The sequence below is a fragment of the Carassius gibelio genome, chromosome B24 (genome assembly GCF_023724105.1).
Source record: "Carassius gibelio isolate Cgi1373 ecotype wild population from Czech Republic chromosome B24, carGib1.2-hapl.c, whole genome shotgun sequence".
Lineage (NCBI taxonomy): Eukaryota > Metazoa > Chordata > Actinopteri > Cypriniformes > Cyprinidae > Carassius > Carassius gibelio.
Window position 1 is genome coordinate 2573337 of NC_068419.1, and position 21860 is coordinate 2595196.

Sequence of the window (21860 nt, forward strand, 5' to 3'; positions counted from 1 at the left end):
ACACAAACCACAAAGCCAGCCCCTCCACACACACACATGGCTGAGTCAACCTTTACACATACACACATCAACCACAAAACCAAACACTGAAACATGCACACTTATTAAAGTTATTAGACTGTCTATGTGAAAAATGCTTATGTGGGTCAGCGAGAGAGAGAGAGAGAGAGACGGAGAAACATGCGCACACTGCTGCCATATATCACTCATGCTAATTCATTTGATTTTCTCCCTTTAGTTATGCAACCCACAATAACTATTCTGACAACTTAAGGTTTATGTGATTTGTTCACAATTGCTTGCTAGATGTTTAAACGTGAGACCGTTACGGTGCATGCATTTTATTCCTCGCTAATTCAGTTCGTTCACTAATTGCACACAAAAACAAAGTGACTGGCTGAATTTGACTTAACTGAGCGTGAGGCCACACAGGTTTCATTTTGTCTGCCTGACTGGAAAGTCTTCCAAAGTTTGCCAGCATTTAGTCCGAGACACTTAGCAGCAAGTAAACCGCATATGCACAAACAAAATTGTATATTTCAGAGTTATGTTCAAAAAATAAACTGTCTACACACATTTTTAGGTAAAAAAAAATGGAAAAAGTGATTCATATTCAATTTGATTTGAAGACAACTTATGGGATATACTCTATGCGACAGGTCTCTAAAATGTTCAAAAGGATGCTTTTTTTAATTCATTTAAGAAATTAATAGTTTTACTTATCAAGGAGGCATTAAATTGATCAAAAGTGACAGTGAAAACATTTAAATGCATGTTCTTTTGAATTGTATATTCATCACAGAATTCTGAAAAATAAAATTTGAAGCAACACAACTGTTTTCAACATTGATAATCAGAAATGTTTCTTGAGCAGCGAATCATCATATTACAATGATTTCTGAAGGATCATGTAACACTGAAGACTGGAGGAATGATGCTGAAAATACAGCTGCGCATCACAGAAATAAATTACATTTTAAACTATATTCATGTAGAAAAAAAGTTTTTTAATTGAAATAATATTTACAAATTTTACAGTATTTCTGATCAAATAAATGCAGCCTTGGTGAGCAGAAGAATTCTTTTACATTCAACATTTAAAAATCTTACTGATCCCAAACTTTTGAACTTTTGCTGTCAGTTTGATTTTAGATTTTGTGAAATCTTTAAATATGATTTTGTTGCTTGGCATAGCGTTTCACTTTCAACAAGGAAGAAAAATTGCCTCTGGAAAGGACTCGTTGTTAAACTGCTACAGGGAGCTGTTTATTTGCAACCAGAACACACACACACACACACACACTAACTAATTACTGACAATGATGACATACTAATTAGCCCAAATAACCAACACTACATCAGCTTTCATCGATCTGGGGTGAGAAATCTCACAAAGCAGCTTTACATAACCTACCCAGAGAGGAACACAAGGCTTCGTCTTTGATCAGATCCGATCAGCAGTTCAGTTCTCATTAGTCAGCCATTAGTGACAGATTTAGGAGATCTGCCATTTTCAATGGAGTAACCAAGGTAACATGGTGTTCTTGTTGATAGGAAGGCTCTCCTACGCTACATTGTGTGACAGTTTCATAATTCACAGACTCAGACCCACAATAATGAGATGATTTAACATGTCGGAGCACTAAAATATTTAAGACACTTACTGTTGAGATGCAACACAGATGTGCAAATACAAGTGATGTGTAACCCACAGGTAACACAAGTTTCATCTGCAGATTTGGTTTCGTTTAGTGATCTGTGCCTTTGTGCATTGTAGGGATTGTGTTTTTCAGCAATAGTGTCTAATAGTCTAATAGTGTAATAGTGTAATTTACAGAGAAAAGAAGGTCCGGGAAAATCTGTAGATGGAAAAATCTCCATACAAAGTCATTGTGTATTTTACTTTTTCTTTTTCTACTCGTTACTTTGCACTTTTTGTTAAAAAAAAAAAGTTTATTTACTATTTATTAAGGTTTTTAAGGTATCTAATATTTAGATACTCAAATTCCATGATATAAAAATTCTAAAAAATTAAAAGTTTGTTGTCATTTGCGAAGTGTGTAGGTCTTGCATTTTATGTTGTTATGATTTTATATTCAGTGGCATAAAATGGTCTTTAAAATGACAATAATTGATTATGGCAATTATTTCTGGGGCAATATATCACACAATAAAAAGTTTTTATCGTGACAAGCATACTTTCAACTCAATGTTTATTATAATCTCTTCGTTCTTTATTGATTATCACTAAGTGAATCTATGTTATTGAACAAAGCAACAACTCATCTGTACTGTACTGTAGGACTGTATACATGCATATATCTGCTAATTTTGTCAACTTTTAGAAAATCCATTACATGGATATTAGAATTTTAAGCTAATTAAATTGACTGTAGATGAACTCTAAACACATTCTAACTCTACCCCTAAAATAAAATGTTATGCATTCAAAAAATGAAGAAACGCCCCGAAGGAAAAAAAAATTCTCACTTTTGAATTCTCTCAGAAGAAAGAAATAAGTTCCCACTTTGGCGAACAGTTCAGACTAACACATAATCGGATTTAGGTTGGCATTATAAATGCTTACTCCAGAAAACTAGATTCTCTCTCTGTTCTGTGGGTCACTTGGACCAGTTAAGGTCAAACACATGCCTATGCCATGTTTAACCCTAGCATCACCCAAACGAGAGCATGACACAGACGTGTCTCACCTTCTCTGCCGCGTTCCCTTCCTGTCGATGGAGCCCAGACTCTGAAACACACACAAACACAGCGTTACCACCAATTTACAGAAATACAGTCATCTCAAAACACTGCATCATTTAACAGATTATTACACTCCGGAATATTCGATTCTGATTGGTCAGTCGCTCGATTCTGTGGTCAAATATTGACTGTTGACTGGGATAATGACTGTATCTGCTTCATGTATCACTTCACACTCTCTTCTCTCATAATCCAGTCATTTAAACTCAAATTAGTATTTGATGGCCTTTATTTGTTCATTTGGTAAGCAGGCATGAGATAAGTGTGCTCACACACAGTCAGACGTCTGCCTGACCTTACATTAACCCTTCACTATTCAACTATCAATGGAGGGATGGATGAAATGATGGTTTAAACGGGTAGATGAGAGATGGACAAGATGAATAGATGGATGGAATAATGATGGAATGACAGAACCACAGAATGATTAATAGAACGATAGATGGATGGATGGATGGAACAACAGAATAACAAAGAACGACAGATAGAAAGAACAAGAGAATGAAGGATGGATGGATGGCTGGCTGGGTAGATAACAGACACATTAAACAGAATGATAGACAAAATAACAGAATATAAAGATAAATAGATAACAACAGAAAGATGGAAAGAACGTTAGATTGAAAGAATGACAGAATGGTGGCTAACCGATGGACATAATAACAACAGACTGATAGACAAAATGATAGACAGACAGATAGACAGATAGATAGATAGACAGATAGACAGATAGATAGATAGATAGATAGATAGATAGATAGATAGATAGATAGATAGATAGATAGATAGATAGATAGATAGATAGATAGATAGACGGATAGACAGATGGATAGATAGATAGACAGACAGACAGACAGACAGACAGACAGACAGATAGATAGATAGATAGATAGATAGACAGACGGATAGACAGATGGATAGATAGATAGACAGACAGACAGACAGACAGACAGACAGATAGATAGATAGATAGATAGACAGACGGATAGACAGATGGATAGACAGACAGACAGACAGACAGACAGACAGATAGATAGATAGATAGATAGATAGATAGATAGATAGATAGATAGATAGATAGATAGATAGACAGACAGACAAATAGACAGACAGACACACACACAGACAGACAGACAGATGTGGTGACCTTTGAAGGTGTGTGGTTGTTTCAAAGCGGTTGGATCAGCTGGAGTGTGGAGGAGCTCCGCTGTGATCCTGACCTTTACCTGTCAGAGTCTCCGACACCGAGAAACACATTCAGAACATCTAGAGCCAGATCTCAACGCTTCCCTCATACCAACTCATTCATCCACCTGTTCACCTTCCTCTGCTGCAGTCACAGAACATCATCACACCTCAGCAGCGGCAAACCACACCAACTGACCGTTCATCAGCTCAAATGAGTGCCTTGACCAAAGCAGAACTTCTCACTGAGAACATCTCTCAACACCGCAGTCCACACGCATCGAGTGTGATTAGTACGCAAAAACCGCTTAACAAAACTACTAAACACACGTACACTGATCACATACCTGTGCACTTCCAGTTTCACCTGTCACACTCGTCTTCCCTTCACTTCAGGTGCAGACCAACTCAAACACACATCTGTCTCTCTCTCTCTCTCTCGCTGCTGGAGGTGTTCTAGTGTTTCATCAGACCCTGGCTCTGCTGCTGCTGACTTGGTGTACTTTTATTGTGGTTGCCAGGCGATAAGCTATACTAACTGTGCAGTAAACAGAGAGAGAGAGAGAGAGAGAGAGGGAGAGGGAGGGAGGTGTTCTAAACGGTGCTGAATACTAATTGCTGCAACAATAAAAGTTAAACTAAAGGCCAGTGGCGCATCACACTTGGAAAGCTGTGTGTTAGCAGCACATTTGACTCATTGTTGAGCAGGTGCTGATCTCATCTGTCGTCAGTGACTCACTAACTAGTTTTATTTTCCATATGTATTGATCTTAAACTGCTCAGAACATCAGCTGTCAGTCACTTTTGCTGCAGGTGTTTATTTCTCTTTGACATTTGGTTAATGCAGAGGAGCAGGTATGAAATATCAGCTCCTGATTCTCTCGTTTATTCTTTTATGTCATGCCGTTTCTCTTTTGTTCCATTGATTTAGTTAAAGCGGCATCATTAGCAGCTCTTCAAATATTCCTTCAGAAGCTTGCAGACTAGCAGCCGAACAAATGCAATTTAAAAAAAAAACGGCTTCGGGTGAGGAAGCTGCTGTGCATGATGATCTGTGTTCCTGAAAATGAGCTGCTTTTCTGTGAATGAACCTGCTCTTCAGTGATGCACTGGACTAACAGACAATGAAATAAATAGATGCATTTGTAAATATGCAATATTTAATTGTCAGTATTAATAATAATATTTTTTTATGTCTTGCAACTCTGAAATAAATGTTTAACTTTAAAAAAAATAATCATTTAGCTGCATACAGTTTAAACATAAATTATATTTACAATTTTATTTTTAAAAATATTGATATATTCCCTATATACTTCACAAAGTCTACATAATACCAAAAAGTTTTTACCTGTAAAAGAATACTACAAATTAATAATCCATGTTTTAAAAATAATCTTCTAGTTTGAAAAAAGAATCATTCAGCTACTATGCTACACTACATCTTATATAAAGCATAAACAGTATAAAGTACATTTGGCTTTTTTAGAAAATAATATATTTTAATTATTTCAAATGTTACATTTTAAACACTATTAAAGTACTCTATATTAAATATTCATTTTTAGTTAATTATATTTTAATACATTTTATATACTCTGCATTCACATACAATTTTCATCATATTAAAACTATAACTGAAAAAAATATTTAATGCATCAACAAAAAAATCATAATAATTTACTTATTATGAACAATTTTGAATGATTATAAGGTTATAATTTACTGTAAATTATATTAAAATATAATCCTATACTTAAATATATTATATGCTTTAACCATTAAAAGAAAAACTTTAAATACACATATAATTTCAGAGTATTAAACTTAACTGTGAAAAGTATGACACATCAACAGAAAACCATAATACACTTAATAAATTACATTTAACTTATTTTAGAAAATAAAAATAGATTTCAATTATTTAAAATTTTATAATTAAAATATTAATACAAATTTCTTCTACACTTAATATACTTTCCGACTTTCCGTCGATAAAATAGAAAACTTGCAAAATTTGGGCCCTGAGTGCACCTGCGCCGTGTGCTTCACACTTTGCATTTAAATCGTTAAAATAGGGCCCTTAATTGCAAAAGAATATCTGATGCATTAACAGATAAATCACAGTAATATACTAATGATGTTTTTAGAAACAATCACCTTTTAGATGCAAAACAAAAAATAGGGCTTTTTACACTTTTTGAAGAACTAATATCCATGAATTTTCCTAGTTTAAGCACATTTTCTCATTAGTTCATGATTTTATATGCAACATTTTAAAAAACTTTTTTTATATACATTTAGACAAATCACAGACAGCCTTACTAATATTTCTATTTATATAAAATAACTATAACAATTTACAATTTAGATTTCAACAGATCCAGCTTTCTAAAACTCCATGCATGGACAGGAAAATGCACATCCACTCTAGAATTTTTTTAGGACTGTAAATCACAATTGTAATGTTAAACTAACTAAAACACAGACACACTCGACACACACTTGTCTATAGTAGGGAAGCGATGCCTGCTGAAGTTGCCATGGCAGCGGTGTCTCGACCAATCAGAGAGCTCCAATAATGTCATTCAGGGATTAGGAACACTGGCTGGGCAAACGTCACTCGAAAGACAAGGTTAATGTACTAGTGATGCTGACTGTATATGAATATATGATCATAAACACACACTGGGAGATTTAAACTAACCAAAACTAAAAGTCTGGTAATTCAGAGTCAGAATCTGTAGCCCTGCGTTCTCTTCCAGACACACATTCACACCCCCTTTAACCAAATGAGCTTGTTTTAGTATGAAATGGAAAACTGGAAACATTTGCAGCACATTATATGAAATGGAAAATCTCAAAGTGTTTCTCTGTGTTCGTTTGCCATAATGATCCGCAGTTCAGCTCCCGTCTGCACGCATGGCTATGAGCTAATTATCATAGAAACGGCTCTCCAAAACATAAGAGCTTTTATAATTGCTCTTCCATATTTCGGTTTATTTTAGACTATAAAACATATACAGTAGCAGTGAAACCTTTGGAAACATTTGACTGGATTTATGTTTTCTCTCGTGACCCCAAAAAGATTTTTGATCTAAACGCTTCTGCTTAAATTATTAATAGACAAATGTTAGTGTGAATTTCTTTACAAAACTGACTTTGACATTTTTCAATTCCCTGAACTTTTCTGTTTACGCTTTTGAGTTGTTTATTGCATAAAAAAATTATTAAAATAAAATAATTATAAAATTCCCTGATATGTTTTAGTTTTGAGTTGTGTATTGCATTTAAAAATATTTACGTTTTTTTTTTTGTGTATTGCATTAAAAATTTATTTAAAATAAAATAAATATAAATGAATTCATCTGTTTATGTTTTAAATTGTGTATTACATAAAAATAATTATTGAATTCTTATGTGTTTTACAGTTTTGAGTAGTGTATTGCATGAAAAAGTAAATGTAATTTTTTAATGTCTTTAAAAATTTTATTTAATGTCTTTGAGTTGTGTATTTCATAAAAATAAAAAATAACATTTTCTGTTTTAAGTGTATTGCTTAAAAATAAATGAAAAATAAAACAATTTTCTTACCATAAATAATCAGATACATCCAAAATAATTATTTAATTAACATGTCACTTTTGTAAAGAAATTCGCACTTAATTTATCTACAAAATTGAGTGAGCAGAAGCTTTTCGACCATAATGCTTCTTAAGAGTATGTTTTTTGAGTTGTGTATTGCGTTGAAAAAAATGAACTTAAATCAAAAATATTTTTTTTTTTCTGTTTGTGTTTTTAAGTTTTGTACTGCATAAAAAAATATAATTATTATTATCCTGTTCATGTTTTTTTGAGTTGTGCATTGCATAAAATGTTTAAATTAAATTAAAAACACTTTCTTCTGTTTATATTTTTAAGTTGTGCATTGCATAAAAATAAAAAACAATTAATTATTTATTTGTTTTTGACACGTGTCCTGCATAAAAAATAAAATAAAATAAAAATTCCCTGATCCATTTGACATATTTTCACGACCACGGGAAGCCTGTGTTTAAAGAGCGGCATCAGAGCAATAAAAGATTCCTCTGGGTGAGGATGCTGTGGACAGAGGGAATGTGCAGATCTGCGTTCAGTGTCACTGGACGATTATCATGGATGTGAAGTGAGTCACAGTGGGAGACGCAGACGCTCTGAAACCTCACGAGTGTGTGTGAGTGCTGAGGGTGTGTCTACAGCACAATCTACCACGCTTGCGGTTCCTGTGGGGAGCGACTCAATGCTACCCATAAATCTCTGCAGCGTAGCCACCTCAAATCAGGGTAATGGGGCTAGAAGACATGCTGTCATCCGCATGAAGTCATTCGCATGCAGGCCGATGCCAGCCGCGGCGGTGGGTCCATCAGACGCTGATTTACTGACTGCTGCACGAACGACGGCCGTATCTACAGTTCCTATCAGTTTTTTTGCTTTATTATGGGTGTGGGTCTCTTTTCTCAATGTTGCACGCTGCCACGTTTCAAAACAATGACTGTGAGTGATCCAGACCACAGAAATCTGTTTATGTCACTTCTGCATGTTCTGTTTCTCTCAGCTCGCTCTGTTTATTTTCCTTCATTAGTGTTAAATGAGCCATTAATCATCAAACATTAGGCTGGCTCTTCATGCTGCTGGAATCGTGAAGCGGGAGATGAAAAGAGAAGGAAGGAGAAGTTATAAAGAAAGGCAGAGCAACAGAGAGCAGAAGAAGAGGTGGATGAGTGGAGACTAGTGTGGAGTGGGTTATCATGGTCCAGGACGCCCCTTCTGGTGGAAGCTGGAACTACAGCATCTCAATCCATTCACAGCCTTCAAACTCATAGACATCTTTTGAAACAATATACACCACTGTTCAAAAGTTTGGGGTTAGGAAAATCTTTTTAAGAAATAATTTTCTATATATTTTTTTATTCAGCAAGGATGTGTTAAATTGATTAAAAAAAAATACTGTAAAGACTTTTGAAGGATCATGTGACACTGGAGACAGGAGTAATGATGCTGAAAATTCAGCTTTGCATCACAGGAATAAATTACATTTGAAAGCATGTTAAAATGGAAAACACTTATTTTAAATTGTAATAATTTATTTCAAATTATTACAGTCCTTTTCTGCATCTTTGATCAAATAAATGCAGCCTTGGTGAACATAAGAGAATTTAAAAAGTGTACTGGTCCCAAACTTTACATTTATTTATTTATGTTTTTGAGTTAATTATTTTATTATAATAATACAAATTATAAATATTTTTATTTTTATACAAACTAAATTTTATATAAATTATTTGAGTTAATTTATTATAATTATACAAATTATAATACATTTGGTCAATTATAATTAAAATAAAAAAACAAAAATATGTCAATTTTTTACACACATTACACAAAACAAAAATATTTTATACACATATATATATACATATATATATATATATATATATATATATATATATATATATATATATATATATATATATATATATATATATATATATATGTATATATATATATATATATATATATACACACAGCCTCTGAAGTCCCAGTGCAGAAACTATAGTAAAACAACATAAATACCTAAACACACTCCAGAGAACAGATCCTGAGGACTGGTGAATACTTGAAAGCACTGATTGGTTGATGTGTTTGCTTTAGACAGCATGCGTGCATGTGTGTGTCTGTGTGTGATAGGCTTGCGCAGGGTTAGGAACGATCTCCGATTATTTGCTGACACAAGAGGAAAAGTCATTTTGGTTTGGAGTCGGGAGCCAGACATGGAGACAGACCGAGAGCCCGAGTAAAAGAGAGAGAGACGCTCTGATTCACACCTCTCTGTTCCCACGGTATTTGGTTTGTTTATGTGCCGCAGTCAGACACAAAACACTCACATAAACACAGACATGCACAGCAACAAACCGCAATCAATATCTGAGGTGTACGATCAGATCAACATGTTACAACCCAAAATTACTCTGATACTGATCTTTATCACTGCCTTAATCTCTAAATGATATTAGAAACATATCAAAACTCAAATTTAGTGGCTTTAAGTGGGTGTTTGTTAACTTTTTAGTTAGTCGATATGCTAGTATACTCCTAAATGTTATTTTAGCACATATTCACATTTAAAATATACAGTCTTTATCTTCTAAAACAGATTTAATATATCGATGACTCATCCTGGACTGTACCGATTTCTGTCCAATCAAATGTGTAAGAATACAAATGTCCCTCCCACTGATACTAGCTGCGACCAATTAAAAAGTAGCAAATCATTATAAACCATGTGTAGGTGTAGAACCACTTGCATCACCAAATATAATTGTAAATTAAATTAAATGTAGTAAATAAAATTATTTTAGTTTATTACTATATTAATTCTAATTAGTAATATTAAATAAAATGTATATTAAAAAATAATTTTTAAAATGAATACAAAATAAATATTAAAATAAAAAATATTAAAATGTTAAATGAAAATAAGAATTGTATTATTATTATTTATTTGTAGTTATTTAGTACTTCAAATTAAACTAAATTAAACTAAACTAAATGAGAAAAGCAGTACTGTTTATGTTTATTTGTTTAAATACAGCAGAATAAAAATAGAATGAAATGAAATAGATGAAATGAAATTAAAATAAAACCTAAACTAATATAAGTATTAAATTATTATATAAGAAATATAAAATTAAATAAATATTAATATAAAAAATTTAAGACAAAAAATTGACAACAAATCAAAGCAATATTATTAAAACAGGCATGTAGGAAAGATAAACTACAGGCTGTTAATCTGTTCTCCAGTGCTGTTTATTTCTGCGTCATGGTTGGTGAAGTGATCTAAAATCTGAACCTGCTGAATACCTGAAGCCTGAGTGCGCAAACACACACACACACACACACACACACACACACGGACGTAAATGCACTCACACATGCATGGCATTTCGGAAGAAAATACCACAGACTCCACAGCTCAGCAGAGCTAATAAATAAAGAGGTCGGGGCGCCACCTCAAACCTTCCCTGTGTGTGTGTGTGTGTGTGTGTGTGTGTGTGTGTGTGTGTGAGAGCTGAGGGGGGCTCTATGGGAAAAGCTCAGGTCTAAAGTTGCATCACCACAGCATCAGTCTCTCTTTCCTTTACTGGCCGTCTGTCTGTAACTGAAACTGCGATCGCGCTCCATGACCTCGATGAGTCCTGCGCTAATGAAGAAGACAGTGTGTGAGAGTACATCTGTGTTTCTACTGCTCTCAAAATGCCCCCTAGTTTTGATTTTGTTTTTCAGCTACACTGTAGTTTTAGATTTAATGGTGAATAAATAGTGTTACTGCCAAAAATAAAATGACATCAAACAAATATGTTTAACGGTATAACAGTGTTTTTTTTTTTTTTTTTACATAATTTCACATTTAAATAATGTAATATTTTTTCTCTAAACATAGCCAAAATAAATGTTTAGCAAATTTATACTTGTATAAATGTATATATTTTTATTCCATTTTATTTTAATATTTTCTATTATTTTATTTTCACTTTAAAGTTTTAGTAATTTTGTCTTGTTTAGCCATTTGTGTTCCTTTTTTTATTTTTTTTCCGAACTATTATTTATGTTTAGTTATTTAGTACTTAAACTTCTATTCAAAGGGTCAGTTCACCCCAAAAAATTAATTCTGTAATTATTTACTCACCCTCATGTTTTTCCAAACCCATAAGGCCTCCGTTCATCTTCAGAACACAAATTAAGATATTTTTGATGAAATTCGAGAGATCTCTGACCCTTCCACGTGACATCGGGGGTTAAACGGTAATTTTACGAAGCTGGAATGTGAAAATATTGCAATATAAAAGTATATTTAAAAACGTTAATTTTAGGTGTGATTAAATTGTGATTTATTTCATTAAAAAAAAAGTGATTACTTCATTTTTTTTAATCGATTGACAGCACTATTAATTACAATTAAGTTGTGAAGAGAAAATTAAAAAAGATGTTTATTATATTTTATCTCAGTTATTGTTTATTTTATTTCAAGCAATTAAATAATTTTTAGTTTTTAATGTTATTTAATAATGATAAGCCTGCTTCTGGGAGGGCAAATTAAAAACAAAAATAACAAGAAAAACAGATGACATCATCTTGAACTACAAAGATTTTCGTCCAATCAAAAGCTTTCTATAAAAAGAATGCCCCTCCCCCTGCAACAGACATGCAAGAAGAAAATCATGATTGACAGCTGTGAAGTCAACTGACCACTGGTAAAACCACACATAACAAAGCCTTCAGTCACATCAGTAGCTGAAAAAATGTCATTTCACATGAAATGAATCACCTCATATTGAGATCACATGACCAGGCGTAGAGTTTTAAACAACAGATTTATTAACTGAAAATGCATTAGTCATCAATTCCACAGAATACATTCATATTCCAACAGTAATTTTGATTTGTGCTCCTTCATAATAGCTGAAAACACACACTTGTGTGGCAGCGGTTACAGAGAACGCCGGATCACTCTTACTAGAACAACTGCACATAACTGTGGCACATTCCTGCATCCACGAGCCGCGATCTGCCCCAAAACACACACACACACACACAAATATTTATTACAGCACACCAGGGGAAATGCATCGTAGGATGAGAGCACCCTCCTGGCATCCCGACCATCCAGTGCTGGTGGTCAGCATCTTACCAGCGGCTCTGGTCATTCAGACGCCTCGCAGCACACACTCGGGTTAAGTGGCGCGCTCAACAGCACAATGGCTGCGGGATCTCTGTAAATCTTCACTTCATGGATTGAACTCACAGCAGGGGTCAATCTGTGACCTTTGGGCTGTGAGCCCAGATCCGTAACCATGACGCCACTCCTAAACCCACTTACTAGTAAACAAGATCAAATTCAGAGTCATTCAGAAGTTATTCTGTTGCATCCAAACCATCTAATATAATTATGCAAAGCTGGAGTATTGCGAAAGCGAAATATATGCACAACAGATCAGTGTGAGAGGTACTTTCTTCTATACATTTAACACAAAAAAACGTCTTTTCCTGGTTTATTATGGGATGCACAACTAAACATGAAAATTCAAATATTATGAATTAAATTTATATATTAAAATTTTAAAGGCTTTTTAGTTCACAAACTGCCACGTGTAGCTTTCATCGCACATCGCCCGCACATTTAGAGTATTTTAAAATCTAGTCTAGACTTTTTTCTATAGAAATCTTTCATCTAAATATTTATCTACGATGCCTTTTATTTTATTTTTTAAGGGAAAAAGCTGTCCAAACCTGCCTGGCACTATGTGAAAAATGTATTTCCCCCCAAAACTAACAACTGGTTGCGCCACCCTTTGCAACAACATCTGCAATCCCTGGCAATGAATCTTTCACATCTCTGTGGAGGAATTTTGGCCCACTTTTCTTTGCAGAATTGTTTTAATTTAGCCACATTGGAGGGTTTTTTAGCATGAATGGACTGCTTGAGGTCATGCCACAGCATCTCAATCAGATTAAAGTCCAGACTTTGACTTGGCCTCTACAAAACCTAAATTTTGTTTTTCTTCAGCCATTCAGAGGTGGACTTGCTGGTGTGTTTGGGATCATTGTCCTCCTGCATAAACCAAGTGCGCTTGAGCTTGAGGTCACAAATTGACGGCTGGACAATCTCCTTCAGGATTTTCTGATACAGCGCAGAATTCATGTTTCCATCAATTATGGAAGTCGTCCAGGTCCTGACCCCAGACCATCACACTACCACCACCACCATGTTTAACTGTTGATATGATGTTTCTTTTATGAGATGCTGTGTTGGTTTCACACCAGATGTAACGGGACACACACCTTCCAAGAATTTCAACTTTTGTCTCATCAGTCTACAGAACATTTATAATCAAGATATTGTTTTGGCAAATGTGAGACGAGCCTTTGTGTTCTTTTTGGTCAGCAGTGGCTTTTGCCTGGGAACTCTCCAATGGATGCCGTTTTTGCCAAGTCTCTTTCTTATTGCTGAATCATGAACACTGATCTTAGTTGAGGCGAGTGAGTCCTGCAGGTCGTTAGACGTTGTTCTGGGTTCTCTTATGACCTCCTGGATGAGTCGTTGTTGTGCTCTAGGAGTATTTTGGTAGGCCGGCGACTCCTGGGAAGGTTCACCACTGTTCCAGGTTTTCTCCATTTGTTGATAATGGCTCTGACTGTGGTTCGCTGGACCCCTTCCAGACTGATACGTGTCAACGGTTTTGTTTCTCGTCTGTTCTTACATTTCTTTAGATTGTGGCATGATGTGTTGCTCTTGAAGCATGCTTCATTTGTCAGACAGGTTCTATTTAAGTGATGTCTTGACTCAAAAGGTCTGGCAGTAATTAGGTCTGGGTGTGGCTAGTGAAATTTAACTCAGTTTTCTCAAATAATATGCGAGTAATCACAATTCTTTCATAATTTAACAGGAGGGGGCAATTCATTTTTCAAATAATGCCATGCAGGTTTGGACAACTTTTTTCGCTTAATAAATGAATTCATCATTTAAAAACTGCATTTTGTATTTATTTGCATCATCTTTGTGTAATACAAATTTTTTTTTGATGTTCTGAATCTTTTAATAGTGACAAATATGCAAAAAAATGGCACTGTAAATATTAATGCATTTAATTATCGAAATTATGGCATATTGTTGAAATGTGGTGAGGTCCAATTGATTGGCCATTGATATATGTGAATTAATTTTATAATTTACATATGTAAACAATTTTATTAATATTGAAATATCTGAAAAAATTAATTTTCAATCAAAATACCTAAATATTCATGTAAATAATAATACATTTACTCAAATGAACTAAATGCATTAAATCAATTTTATACCATTAAACATTTAATATGTATAATCTTATCACTAAATTCCTGTTAATATTTAAAAACGGCAAATTGAAATAATAATGTAATTTTTAATCAGTGGACATGCCTGCTTTTATATTCTATTATGTGCGATAAATCAGTTGTATTATTTATCATCTGAGGGGTGTGGTGCCACCGAGCCGTTCCTCACACAGACACACATCCAGAACAAAGCGCCGCGTGCCAGACGCCAGGGATAAAGAGATATCAGCCCTCTCTCTCTCTCTGTCAACCCCTCCATCCCAGCTTTAGCCGTCCTTTCATCTCCCAGCCGTCCACTGCAGCTAACTTTCCACTCGCTCCTCATCCCTCTATCGCTCTCACAGCGGCCAATCAGAGTGCTCGGAGCGCTGACGCTATCGCTGCACGACGTGAATATAATTTCCCAAAATTCCAGAGCGGAAAAAACTTTAATGTCCCGCTGAGACCTGGATCAGACCCTGGAATCTGAGGGATTTGAGACGGCGAGAGCCCGGTCTATGAATGGACACCTGTGTGTGTGTGTGTGTGTGTGTGTGTGTGTGTGTGTTTGATAACAGAGAAATATTAATGCACTTCAAACGGTGCTGTGTGATGCATGTGCGATGCATGTGCAGGTTGATGTGTGCATGTGTGTGTGTGTGTTACTATGGCGGTGTGTATCTGTGTAGTCCATGCTGATGTGTTTTTATGCTGGAATATTTAAGCGCTCTAAAGTTAGCAGCAGAGCAGCTTTCAACTACGCTAAAGTAGGGACCTGCTCCATGGAAATTTGCAAGCGCATGTCTGTGTGTGTTTGTGTATGTGTGTGTGTAGACAGGACTCAATACATTCCATTCCTGTCTTAATGGAGGCTTACGGCAGCCTTTGAGTGTCCGTGTGAATAAATAGAAGCCAGCAGCCCAGAATACCTGTTTCCTGAACGGGATTATGCCAACACACACACATTCATACACTGATTCAGACACCCATACGTACACACTGACACACATACCTCAACATTTACATTGAAGTTTGAATCAGCATGACATTTGATCAGATGACTGAGTTTCATGGAAAAATGACAGCTGAAGTGTCAAAAAGCCCCAGATACAGGGGAAATGCCACCAAACAGAATACTTATTTTCTTTACCTGCAAAAGCATTTAATATATTTTAATATATAATATTCCAGACTATAATATAGCATATATTTAGGAAAAACAGAAAAATAGCTACTTAAGTAAACAAACCTTTCAGTAAATTCTGACAGATAAAAAAAAAAAAAAAACTGGAAACCATATACAAGCCTCCTTAAACTTAATTTAAAAATGTGTCCATAAAGGTACATTACTGTTTGTTTGTAAGCGAAGAAAACTTTATTCAACAATCCCTTGTTCAACAGTCTCCGCTGTGTCTCGTCACGTCACTGTATGCTTCATAACGTTATGGTTGAAACACTGAAGGACTATTTTCACCATGTCTTTCATACTTTTATGGACCTTGACACTGTTATTTACTTGGCAGTCCATGGGACAGTCTCAAGCCTCCAAAATATCTTACATTGTGTTCCAAAGATGAACAAAGCTTTTACGGGTTTGGAATGACATGGGGGTAAGTGATTAATGACAACTTTTTCATTTTGGGGTGGACTCAACTCAATGTTATTATGATTTTGTTCATGAGCAAACGAGAGTTAGATACACATACACATACAGAATTCTAACCATATCAACCAGTTAGTGTTTATAATCAACTACTGCATGTCTCACACACACACACACACACACACAGCAGTGTGTCAGACAGTGCTGAGAGCTGTCTGCTGTCTAATGCCCGTCTGTCTGCTGAATGAGTGATTCATGTGTGTGTGTGTGTGTGTGTGTGTTATCAGTGTCAAAGACATGCGGGACACGAGGACACAGTCCAGTTCAGCCTCTCTCTGTCCATCTCAGACATATCAGCATCTGTCATCAGGTAGAAAGCGACAGTGTGGAAAAGCGCCATCCGGCATAATTTTATGTCCTACACCAAAAAAATTTAAAATAAATAAGACTAGTGAATCTATAGAAACGATGGTCACACCATCATTAGTTTGTGGACCAATTTTCACTATTAACTAACTCTTAACTAAGATTTTTGCCTCAATAAACTATTAACTTACTGCTTATTAATAGTTAGCAACGTAGTTAAATTAAATAGTTGTTAGGAATAGGGAAGAATTAAGGGATCTAGAATATGTTCATGCAGAATTTAGCCATTTATATGTACTTTATAAGAACTAATTCACCACTTCATTTGAGAAAAAAAATAATGGTCTAATGCACACTAAAATTGAAATTAAAACAGAAAACCCTTCATGGCAAGCCATCACAATAAAAGTCTGATTTAACTTGAAGAAATTATGAAACAAATATATTACTATTATATACTAAAATGAAATTCACAAGTAATAATAATAAAAATTAAGGAAAATCATAAATCCCAAGATATATTTAATAACGGATTTGTTGCATCTTATAAAAACAAAATGCAATGTTATGCTGTAAATTAACTTTTCTATTTTCATTTAATTACATTTTAAAATATCGCTTTTGCTAAAGTTGTATTAATTCATTTCAATACGCACCATTTTTGCATTATTTATATAAAACCATTAAACACAGAATGCAGAAAAAATGGAAACACACCTAAAATAATAAGTAATTCTTAACTTACCGTACTTTTAGTATTAATTTTTTTAGCATTGTTTGTAGATTTTTTTATTTTATTGTATAGAGTCCTAAATTAAAAAGTAGCTACTCTGTGGTGTTTAATTCTGAACAAACAATTCATTCTTGAGGTCTAATAAACATTTGGAAAGCATTTCCTGAACATCATGATAAATACTGAAATCGTATGATATGGGAAAAAATATTGTGATCATTTCTGGCTATATCGCTAAACATTACGACCAAAGTTTACTGTTTGATTTGAAAAACATACAGTTATCCCTGATATTATCACCTCCCAATATCAGCCAACTCATACATAAAAACACAGATTTTGCTAATAACAACTGACAGAAAAAGCAGCTCAATATGCAACATGAGTAGAATTAGAAGTCGATGTGATTTGGAAAGCAGGAAAGCATGTGTTTTGAGCCCGAGAGGGTTTATGTGACATAACCAGTGATTCACTATATACAAAGATTTCAAGCAGTGCTATAATTACTCACATCTGCATTATATTTACAAACGCTCAAAGGCAGAAAGCTCTTTAGAGCGCGCTCGCGATTACACGCAAGAAACGTGCGCACACATGTGTGCGTCTGATATTTCATATTTCATTTATTCGATAACTGGTGTTGTCATGACAACAGTCCAAAAGAAGGATGATGATAAAAGACAAACGCTGAGATGAGATGCATGCGCATGTTAAGATCCTCTTTAAATAGATTCAATGTTTTAGGCTGTTTTTTGTTTTTGAGGTTGGTAGTTTTACAAGTTGGAAATCCATTTAATACACAAAGCAAAGATGTGAGCATAAAGCCTTCTGGATCTTATTAATGTGATTTAGCTTTGAAATTGAACTCAATTAAATATTTAACTACCTAATGATTTCAGATTTGATTCATTCATTAAATCTAATCAGATGCATGCAATCTCGACACCCAAATGAAGTTCAAGTTAGCTTTCGCACTGAAACGAATGACTGTGAAAACGTCCTTTGAAAACCTTCTGCTTCGCCCCGTTAATGTCCGTCTGTTCGAACACAAAAGCTCAGAGAGTCTCTGTTATCTCTTTGCTCTCTGGAAGATCTTTGAAGAGCGTCTGCGTTCTCTGATGGTGTCAAAGTTCCTTCACACTCGTCTGGGAACGTGACAGGAATGAGAAAGCCTTAAAACATCCTCGGTGATGTTCAACCCCTCAAAGCTGGAAGAATAAGACTGACAGAAATTAAAATGAAGAGACTATGATACGCCCCAATTATAATGCACCCCCGGAGCTGGAAGAGGAAGTAGACTGAATGATATAGTTCAAATATTTCAAGATTTTTCAGCCTTTTTAGGATAATTCACTATTTATTAAGATTTAAATTTTTGTGCAAAAAGTAAAATAATAATATTAATAATATCATCATAAAATTTTAATTAATATATTTTAGAGGAACATCATTTCAACAGACCAAACGCAAAATTTCTAAAGTAAGATATTATGTAAAGATATTATATATATTTAATATAATTAACAGCAATATTTACTTACATTTATATTTCAAATGTATATTTAATTTTGTATATTTAAAAAAATATTACTACAATAAAAATAAATATTGTATAAAAACATAAAAATAAACTTTTTTTATAAATATAGATTTATAAAAGCAACATTGCTGATACAAGTGAATTGTTGAATCAAGAGAAAAATCCTTTCTCTGAAATGGACAATTTGAACTGAATGAACAGAATTGAATCAAACTTAACTCTAATGCTGTTTTTGCTGCTTGAACATTATTAAATCATCTCTGTGTTTAGTCGGGAGACTAAGAGGAATCACTAAGCTAGTCTAATGACACAATCTTCTGGATCTGGATTTGAGGTTGTGTTTACGCTGACTGGCTGCATCAATGTGTTTTATTTTAAACATTCAAAACATCAGTCTGCAAACGGAGCTCAAGCCAATCCCAGAGTCCTCACGGTTACAAAACATGCTGCTCTGAAATGTGCATGGCACAGAGCATGTAGTGTGTGTGTGTGTGTGTGTGTGTGATGGAGTAGACAGATTCAGAGACACAGACACATATTTATAAACACACACACACTCCTCTTCTTGTAGTAGCGCTCTGTGTAAGTAGGATTTTCCAAGGACTGTTTGTAAGCATATGAAGGGCTGCATTCTCTGGGTGTACGGCTGGGAGACAGCCAGTCCACACACACACATACACATATATATTTATACACCCTTCACGTTGAACAACCAATAAGTGTCAGTTTATTAAAAACAAAATGGAGTCTCTGACAGAAGGCTGCAGACCATGAAGGCAAAAGCAAAAAAAATCGGCTGTAAACAAGCTGTAATAAATCCGCCCACTTCATCCGAGAGGAATCGACTGAATCAGTCCACCTTAAAGGGGCGTTCACACTCAAAGAGATCCGGAGCGATAAGGCAACCACAAGTCATTCGTTTTCAATGAAAGTTGGCGGTTGAAACTGCGCTAGCCTGCTGTGTTTGTCAGTGCACACTGACCGCAGAAATACTGCGGGACACGAAATCCATTAAATGCGAAACAACACAAGAAATAAGAATGCAGTCACCGAGTGATTTTATGAAACATACTTTAGAGAAGAACACAGATGATTTTAATGACGCAAGCACAATTTCATGCACTATTTTCATAATGTCATGTTTGGAACACAGAAGGAAAGTAAAGCAAGGGAAACTTATTTCGAGACACATGGGAGACAAACACTAATCCCATTGTGTTTTTTCTTTGTTGAAAACTTTTTTTACATTTCACAAATTTTCAAAAAAGGGAAAAAACAGTGTTTTTTTTTTTGTTAAAAATGGGTAAAATTAAACAAGTGTTGTAAATGTACACTAAATAATGATAATAATAATAATACATTTAATTTATTTTAAAATGAATATTTAAAAAATTACTTTAATGTAAGAATATATATATATGTGTGTGTGTATGCATTAATCTATTAAGTATATAGAACAGTAATAATATTTAATTTTTTTACACACACACACACACACACACACATGTATATATATATATAGTAAGAATAATAATAAAAAATAGCTAATATATTAAAAACATTTTACCAATCTTTTTTAGCACATGTATGTGTGTGTGTGTGTGTGTATATAGCATTGCTCTTTGCAGCGCAATATTGGACTGAAATCAGCAATCTCTCTTCTTGCTCTGTGTGTGTTTGCGAGCGAGTGATGTGTTTGGGTTTGTGTGCATCAATTAAAGCAGCTCATTATTATGGAACGGTGATTAAACCGACTTGGAGCTATCTGTGCATTAAACGGTTTAACTGCATACCTGCCAGCCAATCAGAATCCAGTATTCAGACAGACCTTGGAACAATTCATAATAAACAGGGATATGTGTGTATAACTTTGTGTGTAATTCAAAAAATGTTACACACCACACACAGAAACATTTTTATATTACACACACACACACACACACACACACACACATATATATATATATATATATATATATATATATATATATAAATCCAAAAAATAAAACTCTTAATTATAGTGGAAATACATTACTAGAGTCTGTGACATGGGTCTGTTTAGTACAACACACATATGCACTGCATTGCCACAAGGGGTGCTATAGCATGCATTAGCATAACAATATTTCCTTCTATGGTACGCTTCTTTCAGGTCCACCACTTCGGATGGAAAATATTAACTCAAGACAACATGTTTATAGTTAGCTTTCTGAATAATAACAAAATCTGGTTTACTGACGCAGACATTTGAAAAAAACTTGAGTAATGAGGCCAGGTACAGCCACAGTAACAAAGAAAACACGTCAAGCGTTTGCAAAAAAAATGGCATGCTCGCAAAGCTATACTTAACGAGGAATCATTAATTTGACAGCAGAAATACAGCAGTTGAATCAGCCGTCCACCTGTGCAGCCGCTGCAACAACAAACCCCAAACAAGCGGCCGCGAGTACACTAGCTCAACCCAAGAGCTATAAAATCAATCAGTGCGGGTCAGTAAGTGCAGCCGTATTATTTAAGACTGATGAATAGAGCTGCTCACAGTGAGCACAGTAAATGTATACAGCCATACGTCAACACATCAGCACTGCAGACGCTCTGCTGCGCGCAACCCAAATAAAACATCACGCTCTAGAAGACTTTATCAGTGCAGGATTTAAAAATTAGGACAATGCAGTATTAAACCAATTAATGTTTTAATATTCTGTCATCATGTTTTTCCAAATCTGCCTTGACTTTCTTTTTTCCGTCAAACATAAAAGAAGAAATTCCAA

At 34.6% G+C, this 21860-nt stretch overlaps 1 protein-coding gene across 5 annotated transcripts in view; it reads right to left on the reverse strand.

The window, feature by feature from the left end:
* LOC128013529 (ankyrin repeat and fibronectin type-III domain-containing protein 1) overlaps window positions 1-21860 on the reverse strand; it is a 70719-nt gene that overhangs the window by 31247 nt on the left and 17612 nt on the right. For 4 of the 5 annotated variants that reach the window (XM_052596619.1, XM_052596621.1, XM_052596620.1 and 1 more), the window contains one exon: window positions 2712-2752. In XM_052596619.1, coding sequence (XP_052452579.1) covers window positions 2712-2752 — 41 coding nt within the window. Of the gene's footprint in view, window positions 1-2711; window positions 2753-4298; window positions 4483-21860 lie in introns of those variants that run through there. The other variant, XM_052596622.1, reaches the window with a different exon arrangement.